Source organism: Misgurnus anguillicaudatus, chromosome 13 (genome assembly GCF_027580225.2).
Source record: "Misgurnus anguillicaudatus chromosome 13, ASM2758022v2, whole genome shotgun sequence".
Lineage (NCBI taxonomy): Eukaryota > Metazoa > Chordata > Actinopteri > Cypriniformes > Cobitidae > Misgurnus > Misgurnus anguillicaudatus.
Window position 1 is genome coordinate 20072652 of NC_073349.2, and position 23552 is coordinate 20096203.

General features: G+C 37.7%; 3 protein-coding genes across 5 annotated transcripts in view; 1 reads left to right on the forward strand and 2 right to left on the reverse strand.

The window, feature by feature from the left end:
• scn8aa (sodium channel, voltage gated, type VIII, alpha subunit a) overlaps positions 1 to 4648 on the reverse strand; it is a 59566-nt gene extending 54918 nt beyond the window's left edge. Inside the window, exons 1-2 of the mRNA XM_073875324.1 lie at positions 4264 to 4648; positions 1017 to 1348 (exon numbers count right to left, since the gene is read on the reverse strand). Of these exons, the coding sequence (XP_073731425.1) occupies positions 1017 to 1292 (276 nt within the window). The 5' untranslated portion in view covers positions 1293 to 1348; positions 4264 to 4648. The remainder of the gene's footprint in view (positions 1 to 1016; positions 1349 to 4263) is intronic.
• On the forward strand, positions 4629 to 7300 carry LOC129430513 (acrosin). Of its 3 annotated transcripts, none has more exons than XM_055187797.2 (6): positions 4629 to 4665; positions 5885 to 5968; positions 6072 to 6252; positions 6384 to 6655; positions 6747 to 6880; positions 6961 to 7300. In XM_055187797.2, the coding sequence occupies exons 1-6, from the start codon at positions 4644 to 4646 to the stop codon at positions 7210 to 7212; spliced, it is 945 nt and encodes a 314-aa protein (XP_055043772.2). In that variant the 5' UTR covers positions 4629 to 4643; the 3' UTR covers positions 7213 to 7300. The 3 variants fall into 3 exon arrangements, with proteins under 3 accessions (XP_055043772.2, XP_073731427.1, XP_073731426.1); XM_073875326.1 differs by lacking the exon at positions 4629 to 4665 and adding an exon at positions 5260 to 5399; XM_073875325.1 differs by lacking the exon at positions 4629 to 4665 and adding an exon at positions 5286 to 5427.
• A 6311-nt stretch (positions 7301 to 13611) lies between these two features.
• dip2ba (disco-interacting protein 2 homolog Ba) overlaps positions 13612 to 23552 on the reverse strand; it is a 50566-nt gene continuing 40625 nt past the window's right edge. Inside the window, exons 23-38 of the mRNA XM_055189290.2 lie at positions 23165 to 23366; positions 22190 to 22302; positions 21095 to 21175; positions 20883 to 21006; positions 20593 to 20714; positions 20347 to 20458; positions 20140 to 20249; positions 19844 to 19974; positions 18869 to 19037; positions 17962 to 18132; positions 17801 to 17862; positions 16690 to 16747; positions 16526 to 16600; positions 16231 to 16405; positions 15051 to 15174; positions 13612 to 14968 (exon numbers count right to left, since the gene is read on the reverse strand). Coding sequence (XP_055045265.1) covers positions 14716 to 14968; positions 15051 to 15174; positions 16231 to 16405; positions 16526 to 16600; positions 16690 to 16747; positions 17801 to 17862; positions 17962 to 18132; positions 18869 to 19037; positions 19844 to 19974; positions 20140 to 20249; positions 20347 to 20458; positions 20593 to 20714; positions 20883 to 21006; positions 21095 to 21175; positions 22190 to 22302; positions 23165 to 23366 — 2082 coding nt within the window. The 3' untranslated portion in view covers positions 13612 to 14715. The remainder of the gene's footprint in view (positions 14969 to 15050; positions 15175 to 16230; positions 16406 to 16525; positions 16601 to 16689; positions 16748 to 17800; positions 17863 to 17961; positions 18133 to 18868; positions 19038 to 19843; positions 19975 to 20139; positions 20250 to 20346; positions 20459 to 20592; positions 20715 to 20882; positions 21007 to 21094; positions 21176 to 22189; positions 22303 to 23164; positions 23367 to 23552) is intronic.

The following is a 23552-nucleotide window of genomic DNA, read 5'->3' on the forward strand; positions in this document are numbered from 1 at the left end:
CAGGGCAACTAAATATATGTGGTAACCCAGTTACCCTAAATCTTTGTAAAATGATATCTTTGTATGATGAAATCACATCAGCCCACATTTAAAAAGGCTATCATGCACAATATCAAATTTAAAGCCAATCCTATATTTGGGTTTGTTGGTGTGTGTTACTATCAGGTTTTCTCACCAATATGCGTACAAATGACACGCAGTGTGATTATCGTGCAATAGATACGCCAAATTCCGATTTTGCGTGCATATGATACGCCAGTCCTTCCCATTCACTTATATGGCGAATCGTTTCGTGTCGTTTTATTTATCGTTTTCTAATTTGTTTTCTGTTTTTTAAACCATTTTCGCTTGGGTTTAGGGTTAGATTTCAGATTTGTTTAAGCAGGTTATTTAATATACAGGTTTCTCCATGTTTTTGTCTATATTTAAGCCATGGTCGCTTGGAGTTGGGATTAGAGATGGGGTTTGGGTTAGGATGTAATTTTTATATAACAAAAAGTTGTTCTAACCCTAAACCCAAGCGACAATGGTAAAAAAACAAAAAAACTAATGAGAAAACAATAAATAAAACGACATGAAACGATTCGCCATATAAGTGAATGGGAAGGACTGGCGTATCATATGCACGCAAAAGCGGATTTTGGCGTATCTATTGCACGATAATCACACTGCGTGTCATTTGTATGCTTTTTGGTAAAATGGGTTGGGTTATATATATATTTAAATACATTTTAGTCAGGAATGGCTGGAAAAACACATACACAACTTCTCCAGATTCTCTTGAATGATCCATACTAAGCAGGCCACACATTTTACAATTAAGATTCTTGAGGTACCATTTTTTGGCAAAACCCTCCTAAAGAACTAATTTTTTTTACTTTATGATGGTGTTACCACAAGAAGCATTATTACAGTTTTATTATTACAGATGTCTTCAGAGAACTTAAGATGGTGCCTTAAGAATCTTTGAATTTTAGGAACATGTGATATGACAGTAGATGATAGACATCACTAACTTTCTTATTCATGTAGAAGGGATCCAAGTCCTCCAGTGGTGTTGCCACCATGCCAGGAGGGATGTCCCCATAGATGAAGGGCAGACTTTTGCCCGCCTCCAAGTCACTGTTGGGTCTGGGCTTGTTCTCGTCATCGTCGTCACGGTAACTGCTGTCTGGCTTAGGTGCCGGCTTGGCTTTCTCCTCAGCGATGCGCTTTTCAATTTCAACCAGACTTTCCCTGGTAAAGTATTTGAAGCTGTCAGGTCCTGGCGGTGCAATAAGGGGTGCAGCCATGTTTTCATCCTGCAGCAACTTCTTCCTCTGTTATGTACCCTCCACGGCAGCCAAATCTACGATGTTTAAAAAAGAGAACATTGTTATTGCACATTCACATTTCTACATACAATATTTATCCTGCAAAACAGAAATTACAACACAGTCTTATGGCAATTTGTATGTATTTTGGCTAATTCGTATTCATATGACTATTTGTATGTTTTTTCTTTCGCCCCTGTAACGTTGGCTTTGGAGTGGGTATCACTATTGTTCTTTTCTAATGATTGTACATTTTTGGTGGAATTCACTTCTTCATATGAATTCATATGAAGTAGCCAACTCGTAAAATACATACGAATTCCTGTGAGTTGAAGATGATCATACATACATGGGTGATTCTCGCAAAATAAGACTTATGAGGTGTTATGAAACATTTTGATTAAAAAAAGTAAATGCAAAGTAAGAGTATCAAAATAAGAAGCATACAGTTACAAACATCTCTTCATGTACTATTTTGCACATGCTTTCAAATGACATCATATAAACCAATTTTGTTGTTTTTTCCACATTTAAAGGTAACATTTTCATTACCGCAATGTGTCCATGACTGGATTTGGGTTCTTGGACATGAAAATATTTATAATTAAAAAAAATAAAAAGCTTCAGTGCATGTTATACTATAAACCTTTACAGTAAAGAAACGTGGTATTTGGATATCATTGGTAAATGTAGACACAATAATAAAGAATATAAATGTGTCCCAGACCAATTTTCTCATCCTCCGCAACAATTTTCAATCATTGTTTAAGCCCTCAAGGAACTAACATTTTCAAAAAAACAAAAAAATGTTGGAAGGGACATAATTTACTGTGACACTCAAGATGGCTACCAGGTAAGCAGTTCTTATTATTTCTCTCCAAATAAAAGTTGAAATTTTGTTTGTCATAGTACCTAGACAACTTTATAGTTCTCATTACCGAAACATGAGTTTGTATATATTTAATGTAATATCATGTTGCGGTAATGATAATTTTTTATAATGATAATAAAAAAATGTAAATAATTCTATAGGAAATATTTTTCAAATCCTCTAAAAATAATGGTTATAGTAAGTTAATCTTAAATGTGCAAAAACAAATTGGCTTTAAGGGCTTTTTAAAAATTCAGATGCTGGACACCTAAATCTGGATTTCGTGAGAATCACCCAAATATATATCTATAATGTTTCTTATTTATAAATATTGTACATAATTTCTTTACATATTCTTTCTTATGACTATTTCTTATACGGTATAAAGACACACAATGACCTTCATACAACATTACAAAAACTCAAGATAAGATCATGCATAAATATGTTTTATTAGAGCAGACAGTTTAAAGCAAGACCCAGTAAATACCCATTACATTCGATTCAATGTTTATGAGACATTTCATTAACATAAACCATAAGATTATTGGTTATCTAATAATCTTGTATTACCTTGTCAATGCTTTTAAGAAATTCATGTTAAGTGATCCCAAAGGTTCCCGAGAATTTAATAAATATGAGTTCCAGCTATTCCTTTAGCTTGTGGAATGATTACTGAACAATACTAGCAAGTTACATCATCCTCTCACAATCTGAGCTGCTAATAAATATGGTCATCTTTGTGCAAGGTAAAACAAGGGCCTTGCATCTAAAAATATACTACTTTACACATCAAAACAATTTGTTGCTAAATTGAGAGCATGTTAAAGAGAAACTGGCACTCGATCCTGAATGAGTCATCCACTTCATGAAAGATGAAAAGCACCCTCCATTATGATGCTTGTCTTGGGATAGATTTTGTTTGAAGTAATATACAGCAGCAACTTAGTGATCAATGATCAATGATTAATTGGATGTTTTTGTTTTGTTTTGGGCCACAATGATAGATGTTTCTATTTTAAATGAAAAGGTGCTGCTAAAAATTAGAAGGGTGTAGTTAGAAGATACCAGACGCTATTTTAGTTGATCCTTCCTTCACTTAATGAACATTAGTAAATATCGCATCCACTGAGAGATGTTGTTGGACAGATGTCCCCTAAACAGCATGGGAAATGGAGTGGGTGAAGAAATGGCCTGATGAACCACAATGTCTAAAAGCTTGTGTGTCCTGCTATTTCATAAATAAACCAGCACGTGACAGGCACTTACGAGGGCAGACACTTAAACAACCAAGCCATATGCTGATATTACAGCGCTAGCGCACATACAGCTTTTCACACAATCTATATTCACATTTTTTTCCGACATGTGTTTCATTCGTTTCATTTTGGCCAGCCTTGAAGTGAATACGTACCACAGTTACCTTCATGCAACAATACTGTATATCACAAAATAACAATATAGCAACTGCATTGTTACACAAGATAGTGTTTCTGTGCAATGCACTATTAAGGAAATAAGAAGACTGTAACAATTACTGTGCTGAACAAAATGAAACCAATGATTATCTTATTGTCTTATTTCGTAATTTAGGTTTAGTAGGCACGAGCGATGGTGAACGTTAAATACGGGAGCTGTCCAATCAGCACCACGTTTCTACCAGGTAAAGAACAGGCCTGCTAAAATGAATAAATCTGGGTTTAAACGGGTGTGAACCTGGGCTATACTGGATGGGCCGAAACCTCTAGAAACCATAAGAAAACTATATGCTGGGCTGGGGTGCACGGGAGATATAAAAACACCATACTGGATTTGTAATAGTGCGATTGTTTGCAAAGTCTTAATAATAAATCCATTCATGATTTCGTCTTTATGCGCCACTGAAATGGTCTCCAACATTAAAATGACATGCATTCGGTACCAAATAAAAGCAACATACATATTGAAATGCAAAATACCACATATATTGTGTCAGATATAGCATTAATGAATATATTTTATGACAACAATTCATACATTCAACGTGTTTTTTCTTCGTGAACGTTACATGCTGAATGACTGAATGCGCAGTGGTCCTACCTTGATTTCATCAATGTAACGATTACGAAATCGACGGCTGAAGAGATCATTGGTTAAACCAACGACATTTGCGGGTTTTCCATAAAGCTGCCAAATGGACTCGTGCCAAATTTTCAGATAAAAATATTTGGTTGAAAACTTGCATCCATAAACAGCGAGGAGTCCGGCGCATTCGCGTAAGCGGGCCAAAGCCACCGAAGAAAAACGGAAAATACTGCAGTGGGGTATTTTGTCTCTCGTCTAAATTCCTCCTTTGTAATCGATCCGCCAATCTGCTCAAAACACATTTTCAGCGTAACGTAACCCCATTCTGAGGGAAAAGTCCGTTATTTGGGGTCTCTTTATAAGCCAGCAGCGAGATATCTCGACTCGACGACAATATGCAAGGTTTCTTCTGGCGAGGTACATAAACAAGAACATGTAGCATACCACACCCGTGCAACCTGCGTCCGTCCACCCCACAATCAATAAGCAGCCGTGGATGTATTGCCATATTGAACGTCTCAATTACAACGTATCAGTGAAAATCTGCCCACATGTGCATTTTTTGTTATACATTTACTCAAGTCCATTTTTGTTAAAAGCTGACAGGAATATTCAAATGATGGTTCGCGTCATTGATCGCGAATATACAATCTATACCACAGCGCGCGTTATCACAATGTATTTCTGGAAATAATTCGTGTTTGTTTAATATGAATGCATTTTTAACTCGTGTCACGACCTCTTAAAACTGTCATATCCGAGGAAAAAATGAAAGGGCAGGGCAGGTCCAAGTCTAATCACATTAAAACAAAATAATGATAGCACAGCTTTATAGTGAATACATATATGCGTTTTCATAAGCACGGCGGTATCGAACAGAGATAAACCTCAGCGTGCAGCGTCTCTGCGACATTCATTCAGACGATTTGCGCAGAATAAACGCATTGCAAGTGCATCATTTAAACGCAGTACTTACTGTTAACACGTTAGAGATTATCCAAAAACACCGCACTGGACTGTAGATGTCGAGTAAATCGGAAAGAAATTGCGGATGTCGCCATATTGATGCTGCTACCTTCCTCCTCAGTGTGTACCGTTAGCCTGCATAATTGATGACTCCCAGCGAAACGCAAGGGAGTGTCGGCCAATAGGTACCACCACCAGTTTCTTAAAAGAGAGGCAAGTTACATATTAGTTTTCGTCGGCTAAAATCATAAACACATATTTTTTTGATAACGACAGACGTAAGGGAATACACGGACTATATCTAATATCTAAACAATAACTACCAGACAGTAGGTTAGGTTATTTGTGTTGTGACAGCAAAATCCTGCCTATTTGAAAAAAGCTTTGGGTAACTATAGAGCAAAAACAAACATATAAGCAGGTTGTTAACTCATTATCACTGATAATTTTACAAGGACAATAAAACAACATGAAACGGAGAACAAAAGATTTTTCTTTAAGATAAAAGGTAGTGACCTTTACTAACCTTTTTAGTGCCCTTTATCTGCCACGAAAGGTATTACAATTGGGAATTGTGTACACGGATGTTATCTGCATAGATAAACTAATTTAATAATTTTAAATTTGTTAAATGATAACCAAACTGTTTCTCCCTCTTGTTTCTTTTTAGAGAATTACTGCATGTTAAAAATGTTCAAAACATCTCCAAAATTATTCTTTATTATTAGTTTGATACTCCCTGGGATAAGTGCAGGTATTTTTTTTGTTTTTTGTTTGTTTGTTTTATAATATTCAGTGGCAGGTTATGTAACAAAAACTAAGAAATGAAAAGAATCAGATGTTTAATGCTCTGTTAGGTTGTGGACAGCAGCCTGGCCTGGGTCCCCCAAAGAGGTTTCGTATTTTAGGAGGGCATTCTGCATTGGAGGGTGCATGGCCTTGGCAGGTTAGTATACAACGTATGTCAGGGCATATCTGTGGTGGGTCCATCATTGATCGTATTTGGGTAATCACTGCATCCCACTGCTTCAAGAGCAGGTGAGCATGTCTTCTTGCTATTAAAACATTTCAGTCGTGTTTAATTTTGCATTACAGTTTTTACATCAAGAAATAGATTTAAAAAAATACTGATTTACATGAAAGATGACCCTTGCATGTCCTTTTTACAGTAACAACTATAAACTGCGAGTTGTGGCTGGACTGAATGTTCGATCTGGACAAGGAAGGGGCATTCAGTATCGCTCAGTTAAGCAAGTGATCTTGCATGAAAAGTTCAATGAATCAACTTATAACAACGACGTGGCGCTCCTGCAGCTGCGTCACCAACTGTATTTTACAAAACATGTACAGCCTTTGTGTTTAATTGAAAATGAAATGCAAGAGAAACAACTCAACTTTGGCTCATGTTACATTACTGGCTGGGGCAGCGTAGTATCCAAAGGTTTGTGCTTAAAAACTCTGTATTATAAAAAAAGATGATTTAGCAAAGTTTGCAGTTCACTTTTTCCTCTTACATCATAACAATCTTTTAGTTAACACTCTTCAGGAAGCTGAAGTTTTGCTCATTGATGCCAGGACCTGCAATCAGAGAGACTGGTATAATGGCCATGTCAATAACAACATGATTTGCGCAGGATTTGATGACGGAGGTGTTGACACGTGCCAGGTAATGTTTTTTTTACGATATCACAAATATATAAAAATATCAGTGGTTGACTGTATGTGTTGGGTTACTTTTCAATGAAGGGTGACAGTGGTGGCCCTCTACAGTGCTACAGCAAAGATCTGGAAAGGTTTTACCTTTATGGTGTGACAAGTCATGGAAAGGGTTGTGCATTGCCTAAGAAACCTGGCATATACACTCGTGCTAGCCGGTATACGGGGTGGCTGAGAAAAGCTCATGCAATATCTGTCTCAGGTGCCTTAATCATGGACCTGTCACTTGTAAAATTACTCTCAGTCCTTTTTATCTCTTGCTGGATGGACTTCTTATTGTGAGTAATGCCCATCTGATAAAGCATCTCTTTGGAATCGGTGCTGTTTAGCAGTAATAAAGATCTTTTAAGCACTTACATGAACATGCAAATACTTGCCTTCAGTTATTTGCAAAGAAGTTGTTTCTACGAGCTGTATTTTTATATTTTTATTTATTTTATATTTTCAGCCAAACATAATTATATAATACTGTATGATCTGCTCCAATTATAATGAATATTTATAATGTAAACAAACCAAGTGGCCTGGATTTATATTCAATGAGAGGTGCGACTTTAAACATTAGACAACGGATTACACTCCATAAGTGCTCATTTTGCTTCACGAGGACCAGCAACTTTCGAATTTAAATATTTTTGCTTTTCTGTTGGAATTCTATTTGAATTAAAAACAGAGAGCGATTTTGTGATAACTAGTCACATATTTGAAAACTTCAATACTAATTTCTCACTAGAATTGCAATCAAAAGGTGTAAAAAGTAAAAAAAAAAACTAAATTGTGCTCCAGCCGCTTTCTTGTCTGCCATTTAATTTTTTCGAACTCGACCAGGCTTGACCAATCACACTCCCGTCCACGTACAGAACTGTGGGACAAGACGGTACATTAGGCAGGGTAGCTGAAGGTATCTCAGGAGACAGGAAGTAACCAAACATTAGATTCAGACGTATCTTGATGCCTTCCTGCCTTTGAATGCTGCTTCTTTAGGGGGCGTGCAATGCTTTTACACCGGAGTATGTTTGCAATCGTTTCCAATGGCAGAGCAGCTTTTTTATAAAAAAGCCAGCAGCTGGCATCTTTTCCATGCTGAGAGCCAGCGCTCAGCGTTTTTTCTGCGCTCAGAGTTGAAAAATATTAAACTTTGAATGAAAACGGCTATCTGATCACAGTGGAGCAGGGACGATAATATGGTTTTTAAAGCCGGTGTTCGGCAGTTTTCGTGGTCAGCGCAGAGAGTTGAAAAATATTCAACTTTGGGTGAAAAGCTCAACTCGTCAATGTCAGCTCTCACACGGCCGTCCAATCACAGTGGAGGAGGGGCGGGACAAATACCACAACAACAAACAACTGATAAACAAAGCAGAAGTATCACAGCAACCAAAACGCTGGGCATCCACTGGCCATTTTCAGCCGCGTTTAAAAGCTTTGGTGTGCACAACCCTTTAGGCACCATTTTAGAGGTTTTTGAAGCAGCCAATGTTTGCTTTAAAAGTTACTGTGTTACCTTTATCATCTTGTCCCACAATTCTATGCGTGCGCAGGGATGGTGATTGGTCAAGCAGCTGGATCACAAATTTACTGGAATAAATTTATATTTTGACTCTTTACACTTTTTGATTGCATTTCTAGCGAGAAATTAGCATTACAGTTTTCGAAAATAGGAGTAGTTATCACAAAGGCGCTCTCTGTTTATTTTTCAAACAGAATTCCATTACACTGCCTATGAAGGCTGTCCAAAAGTTTTTCCCGGAGCTGCTTTCATGCCTCATGAGGCAGAGAGGCAACAAGTCAGCTGCCTAAGGTTTCGGACGCAGCCACGATCTCTCTTCACTTCCTCTATACGTCATAAGGTATGGCAGGAGGGCGGGGCTCAGGAAAGGATTGCAGCGATTAGCAAATAACAACATGAGCCAACTTCCAATGATCCAATTAGTTGTTGATGGATAAATTCAAGTCCCACCCTACCTTTTTTCTCATTTCAGAACCCATCACTTCCGTTTCATTGTGACTTTAAAAAGTTAAAAATAAACAACTGTTTTTGTTTATTAAAGGAATATTCAATTTTCTTTAAATAAAAATCCAGATAATTTACGCACCACGATGTCATCCAAAATGTTGATATCTTTCTTTGTTCAGTCGAGAAGAAATTATGTTTTTTGAGGAAAACATTGCAGGATTTTTCTTATTTTAATGGACTTTAATAGAGCCCAACATTTAATACTTAACTCAACACTTAACAGTTTTTTTCAAAGGACTATAAACGATCCCAAATGAGGCATAATAGTCTTATCTAGCGAAACGATTGTCATTTTTGACAAGAAAAAAAAATCCACCTTTAAACCACAACTTCTCGTCTAGATCCGGTCGTGATGCGCCAGGTGACCCCACACAATACGTCATGACGTCAAGAGATCACAGAGGACGAACGCGAAACTCCACCCCAGTGTTTACAATGTGTTGAAAGAGGACCGTTCCTATGTTGTTGTATGTCAACCGATACTAATTAATGTCTTTGTGTCAGTTTATTGTTTACAATGGTCCGCAAATGTGCGTTTTATATATGTAACACGTGACCTCCCTACGTCACTACGCATTTACGTTAGGTCGCGCTGTACCGGACCTAGACGAAAAGTTGTGGTTTAAAAGAGCATATTTTTTATTTTTCTTGTCAAAAATGACAATCGTTTTGCTAGATAAGACCCTTATGCCTCGTTTGGGATTGTTTATAGTCCTTTGAAACTCCGTTGAAAAAAACTGTTAAGTGTTGAGTTAAGTATTAAATGTTGGGCTCTATTAAAGTCCATTAAAATGAGAAAAATCCTGCAATGTTTTCCTCAAAAAACATAATTTCTTCTCGACTGAACAAAGAAAGACATCAACATTTTGGATGACATGGTGGTGAGTAAATTATCTGGATTTTTCTTTTAAGAAAATGGAATATTCCTTTAAATTATAAAGTCAGTGTTCATAACTGTCTCCATAGTCCGTACCATACACCAATACACAATGGTAAGTTTGTATAGAAGATTATATAATTTGAGCGGTTGGATACGATCTCTTGGGAAATGTCATTCTGACATCATTTGATTTCATCCTACGTAGAGACTGATAAGTAAAATACCACATTTTGATATGTAAATGAACATTGTCTTATTTATTGCAAAACAATTTGCAATAAAAGAAAATATGCAATTTTTTATGCAAACAGAGATGGCGACATAGAGGCATCCGAAATAAAATGCAGCAATAGTCCCAAGAAGACAATTCTTTTATTCATCAATATACACTTAATTTCTAATCAGAGTAGGAAGTCATAGTCTGGGTGTCAATGATGAATCCACACAGCAAGCAGAATAGTCAGACATAACAAATATAATCCTGTTACTTTCTAGTATTGCTCTGTTAAAACTAAAGACACCTTTTGTGTTGAATGAGTTCGTTTTTCCCATCTGTGTACCTGACAAAGCTCCTATCCGGCATACACCTGAGTCATGTTACATCACAGGATACAACCTTCAACCTGGTGGTAAGTGCTGATCTTTAGATCAAATACATAGAAAAAGAGTACAATTTTGGGCCTGTTCAGATACCAACACCTGCAGTCTTTGAACTGAATATGATGTGTGCTAGGATACACGTAGCCTTGCAGTATATTAGGTTTGGTATGGATTTAGTATGCGTTAAGAGCACTGAGTTTTGTCATTTGGTCATTGCCTAGCCAAGACCGCAAATGTTTTTTTATCCTGAATTATTGTTTTTATTAATACTGTCTCATAACCTTTGTGTGTGTTTTAAACATTTATATTTATCAGATTATTTTGGTGCACCGCAAAAGGCAAGTGTGTTTGGTTTGCCACTGTCTTTATGCAGTAGGCCAGAGTATTGGGACTGTGCTGTGACAGCAGAAATGGTTTGTGCTTGTAGTTTCGCAGGAGGTGGTTTATACTACAACACTCTTAAACTATTAGTCGCTATTATTTACCCTCATTTACATTTAGATTTAGATGTAAGCACCTACAGTGCATCTAAGCTATGCATTTTATCAGTATTTGTGTTCCCTGATAATCAAACCCATGACCTTTGTGCTGCTAAGCTACATAAATGATTAAATAGTTCATTCATTATACAGATTTTCTGTTATGCACTTACTTTTTTAATTCTTTGATTGCTGACACACACTTCTAATTCTCAATTAATCTGATGTGACACATTTTTGCAACTGCATGTTGTCTTGTGGCCTTTCTTGTGTTTCTACAATTGCTCGATTATCCCACCTTTTACAATATATTATGTATGTTTACAATATGTATTATACCATGCAGTGCTTCTATCAACCTAGAAAATGTAAAAAAAAAGAGTAACCCAGTTACCAGTTTTGGTAAACCATTCTCTGCAGGTCATTGAAATGGCTCCCCTTGTGATGTCAGAAGGGGATAACACCCCCCCTTAATCTGCCACAGCACTGCCATTTAGTGCAGAGATCAGCTCATTTGCATTTAAAGGGACACACCCAAAATGGCAAATTTTTGCTCACACCTACAAAGTGCCAATTTTAACATGCTATAATAAATTATCTATATGGTGCTTTAGCTAAAACTTCACATATGCACTCTGTGGACACTAAAGATTTATTTGACATCTTAAAAAGTAAACTAAAGCACAATAAAATGTGCTTTAGTTCTGATTTTATATCACAGACTGACAAAGCAAAACTTGGCTATCACAGACGCCTTATTCTTCATAATTCACCTTAAGCCAAATATACCACAATTTAAAGACTATATAGTGACATCTGGTGGAAAAAACAGATTTGCTCTATTAGTAAAATATGTTGTTTCTTTTGGAGTGCATAAAGACTGATTAAACTTGTAAGGTTGTCAATAGCTTAAATGGGAAATATTTATAATACACTTAGTAATATGTTATTACTGACCTGCTGTGTTTTAAAATATAAAAAATGCATTTTGTTGGTTTAAAATAAATTGATGACAACAAAACTGGTTGTATTCACAAGCTCAATTCTACAATGCTTTAAATCAAATTCATAATTGTTTTACATAAGGTGTGACCCTGGACCACAAAACCAGTCATCAGGGTCAATTTTTGAAAATTTTTAATACAATAAGTTGAATAAATAAGCTTTACATTGATGCATGGCTTGTTAGATAAGACAATATTTGTCTGAGATACAACTATTTGAATATCTGGAATCTGAGGGTGCGAAAAATCCTAAATATTGAGAAATTGCTTTAAAGTTGTCCAAATGAAGTCCTTAGCACTGCATCCACTTAAAAATGTATTTTAAGTTTTGATATTACGATAGGAAATTTACAAAATATCTTGATGGAACATGATCTATCTAGATTTTTGGCATAAAAATCATTTTGACTCATTCTATTTATTGCTACAAATACACCCGTGCTACTTAAAGGGACAGTGCACTTTTAAAATGAAAATTCTGTCATTATTTACCCATCCTCATGTTGTTTTTGATGAACACAAAAGAAGATATTTTGATAAATGATGGTAAACACACAGCAGATAGTGACCATTGACTTCCATAGTAGGAAAAAATATTTTGATAAATGATGGTAAGCATACAGTTGACGGTACCCATTAAATTACATCATATTTTTTATTCCTACTATGGAAGTCAATGGTCACTATCTGCTGTGTGTTTACCATCATTTATCAAAATATCTTTAGTGTTCATCAGAAAAAAGAAATTCATACTATGGAAGTCAATGGTCACTACCTGCTGTGTGTTTACCATCATTTATCAAAATATCTTCTTTAGTGTTCATCAGAAAAAAGAAATTCATACAGCTTTAGAACAACATGAGAATGAGTAAATGATGACAGAATTTTCATTTTAAAGTGAACTATCCCTTTAAATATAAATATATGGGATTACTTGCTATAATGGCATGTCTTTAATGTCATAGATGCAATTATTTTTCAAGAAATATGTTGTAAAATGTTCTCTTTGTTTTAATCTTAAATTGCATTCAGTGACAAACATATTTCAAAAACAACAGACTGGAAACTGCTCAAAGAAAGCTAATTTTTGGTTGTGAAGAAGTACATTCAAAGTGCCAAAAGTATTTAATGCTTTTAATTAAATGTTTGCTTTTGATTGCTTTTACAAAGCATTGAGATGTAGTCAAATAGCACTAAATGTAAATTCTTCTTAGGCTCATTTAACAGTTTTCTCATATTTGCACATTTCTCACATGAATAAAGAAGTTACTGTAATAAAGAATTAAAGAGATTCTGCAACAACAATAACTAAATGTAATTAACAGAAAAAAATATTTGACAAAATAGTCAATTCTAACAAAAAAAGGGAATTTAAAATACAAAACAGTATGAGAATAAAAAAACCTTCAGCATCTTTAAAAAAAAAGGCATGCACAGAATTTCACATGTAAACAGATCTGGAAGGAAAGAAGAGGAAGAATAGTTTTTGATATCTAAGGCCATTCAAATGTTTTGTTTAGGTGCTAATAATATTACTGTAATGTTATAAGGATAGACACTACTCTTCCTTCCCTCTATTTTATCAATTTATTTCAATTTTTTCGAAACACACACACACATGAACGCACACACGCACAACATTCAGAGAAACATCAAGGGCAAACAAAGAAATTGTATTAAAAATGCAATTTTTTGTCACAGCGGTAATGTGTAAAAATATTTTATTATTTCAGCATCATGATTCTTCAATCAGTGATGCTGAGAATTGCCATCAAGTATGAAATATCAGTCAAGTTTTTTGGGGACCAGATAATAGGGTCCCGTTTGTTTATACAGTAACACCAGTGAGACACTACATTATATAGTTTACAATCAAAACCTTCCATCTGTTCATCCCTCCAAAGTCCCTTTGACACCAGAATTAAAATAAAGACAGACACATACATTAAAAACAAGAAACGTCCACAAGGTTAAAAAAGCGTGAATCTGTCTTGACCTTGAAACTTTTCTGTCACCCATAATATACGTAATGCATATAAATCTCAAGGTACGAATGTATTATCTTAAAATTGCTGCGTGTGCTTTCTATTAAAAGGGTATTTTACTTCTCACTCTCGTTTTGTAATGTTGTGCATTATAGTTAAAAAAATAATAAAAGCAGGTGCTGCATGTAAACGTCCTATATTAATAAAACCATTGAAATGAGCAGTTTTGAGTAAAAGAAAAATAGATATAGATGTTTGCTTTGCTGGTGATACTGTTGATTCATAAAACTTGCACTTCCAGAATGAAAACTAAGGACTCTCCTCTAATTCGGCAATAGTGCTGGCCCATTAGAGGAGATAAAGTGCACAGAAAAGCTTCATGGGTTAGTCCCTTACACCTCCAGCACGGTTTTGCAATGTTACTACAAGTTCTGCTCTATGGAAAAAGCAAACCGTAGGTGGCACTACATCTTGACCTCAAAGTCAACGTATCCGCATTGTATATATGGTGAAAATGTGCTTTCACCTGATTTAAAGGGCAGAAGCATGTTTTAAAAGAGAGCACCACCCTCCACGTGACATAATGAATGTTCAGAGGGTTGGATGGCTTGAGTCGGGTGGACATCTCCACCATTGGTCAAACGGGCTACACAACTCAGCCACGATCACATTAGAGAGAACATAAAAATATCTACAAGGCTCAGCGCAGAAACACAGAGTGGCTTGGCCCGGCTTCCTCCTTCATGTCCACTGTTGTGCCGACAGCACAGGGGAACGGCCACTGCGAGCGATTCTGTGGGGGGCAACGTTGAGATTTAGCGCCTCACATGTTGTACGCAACGTATATGGGATCCAGTTGGTCGGCCAGAAAAGAGTCGCGCAGATGCATGCGTTGCTTCTCGCCACGTGAGTTGATAGGGATGACGCCGGGGTCCACGATGACCACGACACCGACGATGAGGTGGTGCTCTTTTAGCACCACATTAGTGACCAGTGGAACCAAGTCGAGGGCTTCTTGCTCCGAGCCACTGAGCTCCACCACGACAACCAGAAGATTGGTCCAAGTGAAGACGGCACTGAAAGAGATAAAAAAATATTAGAGATTGTGTTCTTTATTGTACAGTCGAGAATTAAAAGTTAGGTATATGGCAATCTCACCTCTCAGCAATGCTGCGGTGCGCCCGAGACACGGAGGTCTCGATGTCAATGGGGTGATAACGCAAACCCCGTAACTCCAGTGTTTCATCCAGCGAACCCACCACAAACAGAGCATCATGGCGGTCTGAAAGACGAATGGTAGAAAAGAAGGAAGTTGAAAAACAGTATTCGTAGTGATGCAGTGTATCTTTGGGAAAGCTTGTCAATGCATTTTCAGCCTATTACAAAAAAGTCAAAACAAAAAAGTAATACATCAAGTTATTTTTATTCACAGTATAAACTAGGGGCATAGGAAAACATCAACACGTGAGTATCATGATATTTTGTTTGGCAATACTGATTAAAAAAAGATTAATGGCAGCATAAATCCCAACATATTGCCTCTCTTTACAGTATGAATCCAGGGTTCCCACACCTTAGTTAACTTCAAATTCAAGGACCGTTCAAGGACTTTCCAGGTGCCCTCAAATTCAAGGACTAAATGTGGGGACACATTTCAAGTAAGAGCAAGGTTACATCGTGTTACTTTTAAAGATACATTGTTACAGTTCCCTTTTGAGGGAACTCGCGCTGCGTCACTGCGGTGACACTTTGGCGACGCCTTCAGTGGTAAGTGCGTCTGAATGTGTATATCAAATTCAACCAATGGTAAGGCTTAAGATAAAGACAGGGTGACGCAGGAGCCAGGAAGTATATCACTATCTGAAATATTGCCAAAGACAGCGTGCAGGAAGTATGGCAAGGGAGACGCAGCGCCTCGTTTCCTTCTCAGGGAACAACAGGTACATACGTAACCCAGAGACGTTTTCATGTGTCAAACACAACTATGCAAAAAAGCATTTTGGTATGAATCAACATTCGCATACAGAAGATATAAGCAGTTAAAACGAACAGTTTAGCACGTGTGCTTAAAAAGTCTAGAATTTTTATAAAATTATCCTACACTACACAGGGAATAACATGGATTTTTCTTGTATAAAATAGATTCAAGCACTTTCAATGACCTTTATCTATATATGTATATTTTCAAAAACTTCCCCGGGCCTTGAATCCCCCCCCCCAGATTCACAAACTTGGATCAAAAATTACAAGGACTCATGGGAACCCTGTGAATCGCAACCTCTGTATCGTGATAATCCCAAATAAAAATGTAGCATCATTTCTTCTTTATATTACAAACCTCCACTGGCATCCAGTAGCTCCGTCCTCCTGACAAATCCCAGATATCCGGTTCTGGCCCAGAGCGTGTCCGTCTCTCCAAAGGTCAGTCGTGTGTTAAAGTGGTCCGCCTGCAGGCTCTCCTCACCGTAGATGGTGTAATAACCACTGGCATTGTGAGGGCTGGTAACCCAGATCTAAAACACAAAGACAAAAAAGTGATACAGCTCAGAAAATGACTTACAATGTGCTATGTGTCAAAACAGACCGACTACTCAAATCTACGTTTGTAATGTATGTAATGTGTGATTGGTCACCTCGCCTAGATGAGAGTCTCCTAGTGGTCCCTTAGTCTCTGGGTTTACAATGATTACTCGCACTCCAGGAAGTATCTGAGGGAATGCATAAAAAACAATATAGTGAACTAAATGTCTAAAACCAATTATGTAGGATGATGTAGTATGGACAAAGGCAAACTTACAGTGCCAGACTCCATCAGTGGCAGACTCTGAGGAGCTCCTCTCTCCACCAGTCTCACTCTAAGAGAGAGAAACATTTCAGGTAAGTCAATGTAATGAGCTGCTTTCACATCACTGTCAAATTAAAATCTAATCTATGTTGTAAAAATATATATGTTTAATTAAATAGCAATATTTGCCCCCTAGAGTTGAATTTTGGGATTTTTTACTTCTAAATTGGGCGCATTTGCTTCCAAAAATAAGAAAAACACACACAGATGTGTTCCTGCAGCTCAAACCCTGAGGAACAGATATAGTGATAAAATATATAGCTTGAATGCACTGCAAGTCGCTTTGGATAAAAGCATCTGGCAAATGCATAAATATAAAATGCTCTATAATATGAAATACTTTATTAAATGAATGCAAGGCAATTCTAAGTCTGAACGTAAGTATGGTTGAAATAAAAAAAACGACTAAAAATGTAAAAACCAAGCTACACTACCGGTCATAATTAACATTTAAAGGGGCCATGGCATGAAAATCTGACTTTTTCCATGTTTAAGTGCTATGATTGGGTCCCCAGTGCTTCTATAAACCCAGCCAATGTGAAAAAGATCAACCCAGTAACTTAGTTTTGGTAAACCATTCTCTACAAGCACATGAAAAAATAGGTCGTTGAAATTTGGCTCTCCTTATGATGTCATAAGGAGCTCTTCTTATAATAATACCACCCCTTAATCTGCACTATCCAACCACAGCGCTGCCATTTAGTGCAGAGAAAAGCACAATTGAGTTTTAATTGCAAGAAACCACCATCATTGTGATCACTGTTTGAATTTCATCAGCTCATTTGCATTTTAAAGGACACACCCAAAACAGCACATTTTTGCACACACCTACAAAGTGGCAATTTTACCATGCTATAATAAATAATGTATATGGTATGTTGAGCTAAAATTTCACATATGTGCTCTGGGGACACCAAAGGTTTATTTGACATCTTAAAAAAGTCTTGTGCCATGGCCCCTTTAAGTCAAGTGTTTCAAAACATTTGACCGGTAGTGTATATTGGCCATTTTTGTAACTTCAGTGGCGTTTTGAACTAAAGACCTGGTCCTGACTAATACACACCTGTCGTGTTGGAGAGACTTCATGTCTACATAAACAGTGGATGGGTCTGGACCGGCGGTGCCCTGAGAAACAAAACAAAGTAATGAGCAAAGCTCTTTGCTTTTGACACAAAAATTCATGCCTTTTACATTTACAGCAGTATATGTTCTTTTTGCCCCAACCTGTAGACAGATGGCCAGGTTGACTCTGGAGCCGAAAGCAGTGCTGACTGCACGTGGAGACAAGCCCAGGTCTTTAAAGAGCTTGGAGAATGACTGGCTGAGTACCAAACGTGGCCTTTCTTCTGCTATGACAACACAGCTCCTTACACACGATAGGTTCACACCACGGGTCTGCAAACAAACACATCTCTCATTAACATTTATAGACCGTTTCCGCAAAAATAACACCATGGCCCAAACTTAACTTCCGTCAGTTTTGGAATCCATTCAGCTGATCTCCGGGTCTGGAGCTACCACTTTAGCATATCTTAGCATAATTCATTGAATCTGATTAGACCATTAGCATCGCACTAAAAAAATAACCAAAGAGTTTCAATATTTTTCCTATTTAAAACTTGACTCTTCTGTAGTTACATCGTGTACTAAGACTGACAGAAAATTGAAAGTTGCGATTTTTTAGGCAGATATGGCTAGGAGCTATACTCTCATCCAGCGTAATAATCAAGTACTTTGCTGTCGTATCATGGCTGCAGCAGGCGTAGTGATATCACGCACTGCCTGAAAACAGTCCCCTTGGAGTGTCCCTTTAACTTCAGGCCAGGCGCATAACCATGACACCATCTGTAAACATGTCCACCCTGTTTGTCAAGTCCTTTCCTGAAAGCTATTGTGTATGAATAAGTGCATGTGTTTCTGTTGAAAAATGTAACTTTTTGTATTTAACCTGAAATTGATTTATAAGAGAATACTACACTGTCAACCATCACACTTTTTAATGATACAAAATCTTAAATGCACTGAAAGTCGCTTTGAAAAGTATATCATTTTTGTGTCACTTTTGGTGGCGTTTTTGTCCTAAACCTTACATAAATCCTGCCCAAACACACACTTTATTCTGTTCACTTACTTTCAGAGCTTCGGTCTGTGTGCCAAGGCCTTTGGTGCAGAGCTCCAATACAGAGTAAGAACAGAAGGTGTCTCTGATCTTATACTGACTGAGGGTGCTTAGCCACAGGGGCAGAGACGTCTCCAACTCCATAGGAGGGATCAGGATTGACTGGTGACCTGAATAAACACTAAACACAACACAGACAAATTAAAGACAGATATATGTTGCTACACATTTTATGGCACCACTGTGCCGTATTAAGTAATATGTGATCCGCTAAGTGAAATCCAGGCTGTATTTATGAGATTAGGAGCATCAAAGTTTGATTTCAATTTTTGTCATGGTCTTACTCAGTCAATATTAAAATATACAAGGTTATCTTTTTACATTGAGTAGAATAATCTTATGTAGAAAATAGGGATGCTCCGATTGGTATCGACCAATAACGGCATTAAATGACTCGCTAAATTTGCTGATCTCATTATCCGATCTTTCTGTTTACTTTTGTCATCATAGGGCTCCTAAATGCGGCTGCAATTAGAGACCATTTTTATGCAGTGCGAGCATTTTTATAACCCGTTGCTCGATTTAAATTTCTCTCTTTGCCTTTACAGAGATATGTGTATTTTCTATGAGGACGCGCTCCGATCCTAATGCGTTCACATCAGCTGCGGTAGAGGCGTCACGCGTGAGCGATTTCAATGTGAAGACGCGTTGAAGCACGTCTGGAGGTCTTGCGGTGCGAATGAGGCATTTAGCGTGGTAGACGCTGAAACACAAACACCCAAAAATTCTTGGGGCAGCCGCAAATGTCGAAATTTCCGTCAAAACCGTTCTATTTCATCATAAACAATCTGAAAACAGGGCTTTAAGTGTAAAATACCGAACTTGTCCTTTAAGAAGGAAAAAAATCAGATTTAAAAAAAGATCAGATAGGGAAAGCTCTGGCTTTGTGTGGATGTGTCCTAAAAGGATTTGGATTTTGTATACTACCTAGACAGACACCATAGCACAAAGCCCAGGCCACAGTAGGGGTCCAAGCAGATTGCTATTTGTCTGGAGGAGTACAGCTCACACTGCAGTTTGATAGATCGACATATAGCACCGACAGCTGAATGAGACATCTGAAAAATAAAAATAAAACACAAAGACTTTAAAGAACCAAACGGGCAGTCAAATCTTCAATGCACAGATCAAACACACTGGTTCTTGCCAAAGAGCAAAATTAATGACTACGTATTTTTGTAGTGTATTGCTAAACTTAAACTGTGAAGGCAAACGTGTCTTACCTTAACTCCAGTTAGCATGCCAGTAGTGGATACACTGAAATCCAGGTAGGCCAACATTTCTGCAGTGGGCGGCTTATAGATATTGGGAGGCCGTTTTCTGGGAAGATCATCTGCATGCACAATATATTACTGGATGTAGAGTTGTGCTTAACTGGTACGATATATAGTACGAGATATAATAGTACGAGACTTCTTTTATTACTGTACCTGTGTCTATGATATTCGGCCATGTTTTGATATTCACACTGGCTGCTGCCTCTTTAGATCGTAAGGTCTTCATCAGCATCGTAGTTGTGAGGATGCAAGCGGCTTTGCTCACCTAATATGAACATTTTACATTTAGATTTATGCAATTGCCAGGCGCTTTAATCCAAAGCAATTTACAGTACATTAAAGCATTTGAAACTCAGATTCAATTGCTATGTTCGCCATGTGCAAACTGCTTAAACTCACATCTATGATCATTCGGACGGTGGGCAGAGTGGCAGCGAGGTTCTGTGGGTGAGGAGGCCTAACGGTGACCGGAATACAACCGGCATACAAACAGCCATAGAAAGCGGCTATTAGTTCAATACCTGAAAGAAAGAAAGATGGATATCAATCTCAATGACTTAAAATTTCCATCTGTGTGTTTTTGCTATTGTACAGATGTTTTTAAAGCTGCTGTATTTAAATCATCTTGGGTTGACTATATTAACTTAATAACATCTGTGTCCAATGAAAACAGAACTGGATGTCATTACCGGGTGGATAAAGCAGTACTACATTGTCTCCAGTGTTAACTCCTCCTCTTTCCAACAAAGCTGCTGTGATCTTCTCCGCTCGCTTGTGCAGCTGAGAACATGTAGCTGTGCTCACTGCCACCCCCTTTAGGCCAAAGAAAGCAAAGTCAGTAGTCAAAAAACCAGCTGAGGGTTTCACTAATCAATCAGTTTTTAGTGGTTGCATGTGTTACCTTTGCATTAAGGAGCATATAGAGGACATGATCAGGATCATTCTGTGCTCTCCACTGCAGGGCTTCAGACAGGAACTGATGCTATTGGACAAAACGTACAGATCTTAGTATTCAAATCTCGAACAACTTACAAAATTAAACAGTGAAATACAAACAAAAAATACAAACAGTGGCCCCAAATTTGGACATTTAAGTCAGAATAATATAATGTGAATTTCATTTAATTTCATTTAATAACTTTTCTTTTCAGAAAGAATTTATATTTATGGTTTGATTTATGTACATCAAACCATTTCAGGACATCACAGTACAAACCAAACAAATATAACATGACAATAAAGCAGGTTTATAATATCAAGTTTATAGCGGGTGTTTGCATACACAGCAGTTCTAATGGCAAAAGCGACTCATGCAGACAGCGGGTTATAGCGACCACGCATGCATATTTGGAGAAAAATATGTTCCTAGTGTTTATGTAACCCAACCCCACATTTAAACTAAAGTTCTCAGTTCTTGGCTTTTAAGCAGTCATTATGGTCCACAATGCAGATTACTCTAACAACTAATCTGGGTATAAACGTTAAGGTAAAATTCTCCAAATCTATCCCTTGTGTCCTTTAAGGCCCTCAGGGTGATGTTGACATTGTGGCTGGTAGCGATAGGGATTCAAAGCTCAGCACACACAGATAGCAGAGCACTGTTGGCATACAGGCTTACCATGTTAGTAGGCCACACACAGAGCTATAGCACAATAGAGAGAGAAATGGAGAGAAAGAAAGCACTTGGTTCATCCTCTATTATATTCTCTTTAATCTGTGCTGAATTAATGACCTCATCATTTAGGTCGGCTCTGAAGCTCAGATCAGGCTTTGAATTTTTTTTTTGTGAGCATTATTACACAATTACTATAATTATGAGTTTATTACCATAACTATAATACTTATTGCAGAAAATTACACATCTGAATGCCCAAAAAACAAGACAAATTCAACACTGTCAACACTTAGCTATACTAAGTGCTTACTAAGCAGCAAAACTCTCGTGCCCTGTAAATAAACATACAGGCTTATTTATTTTCTCAAATCACTTGTTCACCTTTCTAGACTGCTCTTGGTCATCCAGGTGCCCGAGGTCTCTCCCAGAAGCCTGCGCGATCCTTTTCCCTGCCACCAGGTTGCCCACCATGATGGAGGCCGGACCAACTCCCACTGTAAACACAAGACGGAGTTCAAAATAAGCCTACGCAGGACAGCTTTCTGTTTACTTCCTTAAAAGGACACGTCACTTTTTTTGAAAATATGCTCATTTTACAGCTCCACTTGGGTTAAACATTTGATTTTTACCATTTTGGAATCCATTCAACTGATCTCCGGGTCGGCGGTACCACTTTTAGCATAGCTTAGCACAATCCATTGAATCTGATTGGACCATAAAAAATAACCAAAGAGTTCCGATATTTTTCCTATTTAAAACTTGACTCTTCTGTAGGTACATCGTGTACGAAGACCGACGGAAAATGAAAAGCTGCGATTTTCTAGGCAGATATGGCTAGAAACTATACTATCCAACTGGCGTAATAATCAATGACCTTGCCGATGCAACATGGCCGCAGCAGGCGCAGTGACACCACGCATTGCCCGAAAATAGCCCCCTTGGTTATTTTCAATACCAGGGGACTATTTTCGGGCAGTGCGCAACATCACTGCGCCCCCCGCAGCCATGCCACACCAGGAAAGTCCTTGAGTCTTACGCCAGAATAAGCCATATCTGCCTAGAACAGAAGAGTCAAGTTTTAAATAGGAAAAATATCAAAACTCTTTGGTTATTTTTTAGCGCGATGCTAATGGTCTAACCAGAGTTAATAAATTGTGCTAAGCTTTGCTAAACGTGCTAGCACCAGACCTGGAGATCAGCTGAATGGATTCCAAAATGGTAAGAATCAAATGTTTAACTCCAGGAGAGCTGAAAAATTAGCATATTTTCAAAAAAAAGTGGAGTGTCCCTTTAAAGACATATTATCTGTGCCAAAAGTGTTTTCATACTTTATATGCAGATAAAAATCAGGAGTACCTGGTTGCTTTTGTCTTGGTTTTGGAAGGTTGGTCACGCATGTATGAGGGCACATGAGGATGTTACACGGGTGTAGAGATCCATCCAGGAAGTGGTGCTTTGTCTCAGACACATGAATGCCACCCAGTGGAGTTTTGGGTAACATGTTAGCCGGTACCAGCGCCAAGCAATACAAGCCCACCTGATGGATACCGTCTATCGCCTGTGGAAAAGCAAGAGAGCATATGAGTTATGATGCCATCACCAGTCAGGGTCAAGAGGTATTATGGCAACATTTTATATTGTCCATGTATTATGGGTAGTATGTGCCTCATTACTTTAAGACTGTACGCTAAGGTCCATTACCTACTTCGGAGTAAACAAAATGATCTACTTTAAAGTCAATTTA

What these genes read in the sequence shown, in the direction of transcription:
- LOC129430513 (XM_055187797.2), top strand. Translation starts at nt 4,644, where the DNA reads ATGCAAGGTTTCTTCTGGCGAG. An exon ending in ACTCCCTGGGATAAGTGCAG is followed by an intron (nt 5,969 to 6,071) that starts GTATTTTTTTTG and finishes ATGCTCTGTTAG; the next exon opens with GTTGTGGACAGCAGCCTGGC. An exon ending in TCCCACTGCTTCAAGAGCAG is followed by an intron (nt 6,253 to 6,383) that starts GTGAGCATGTCT and finishes TCCTTTTTACAG; the next exon opens with TAACAACTATAAACTGCGAG.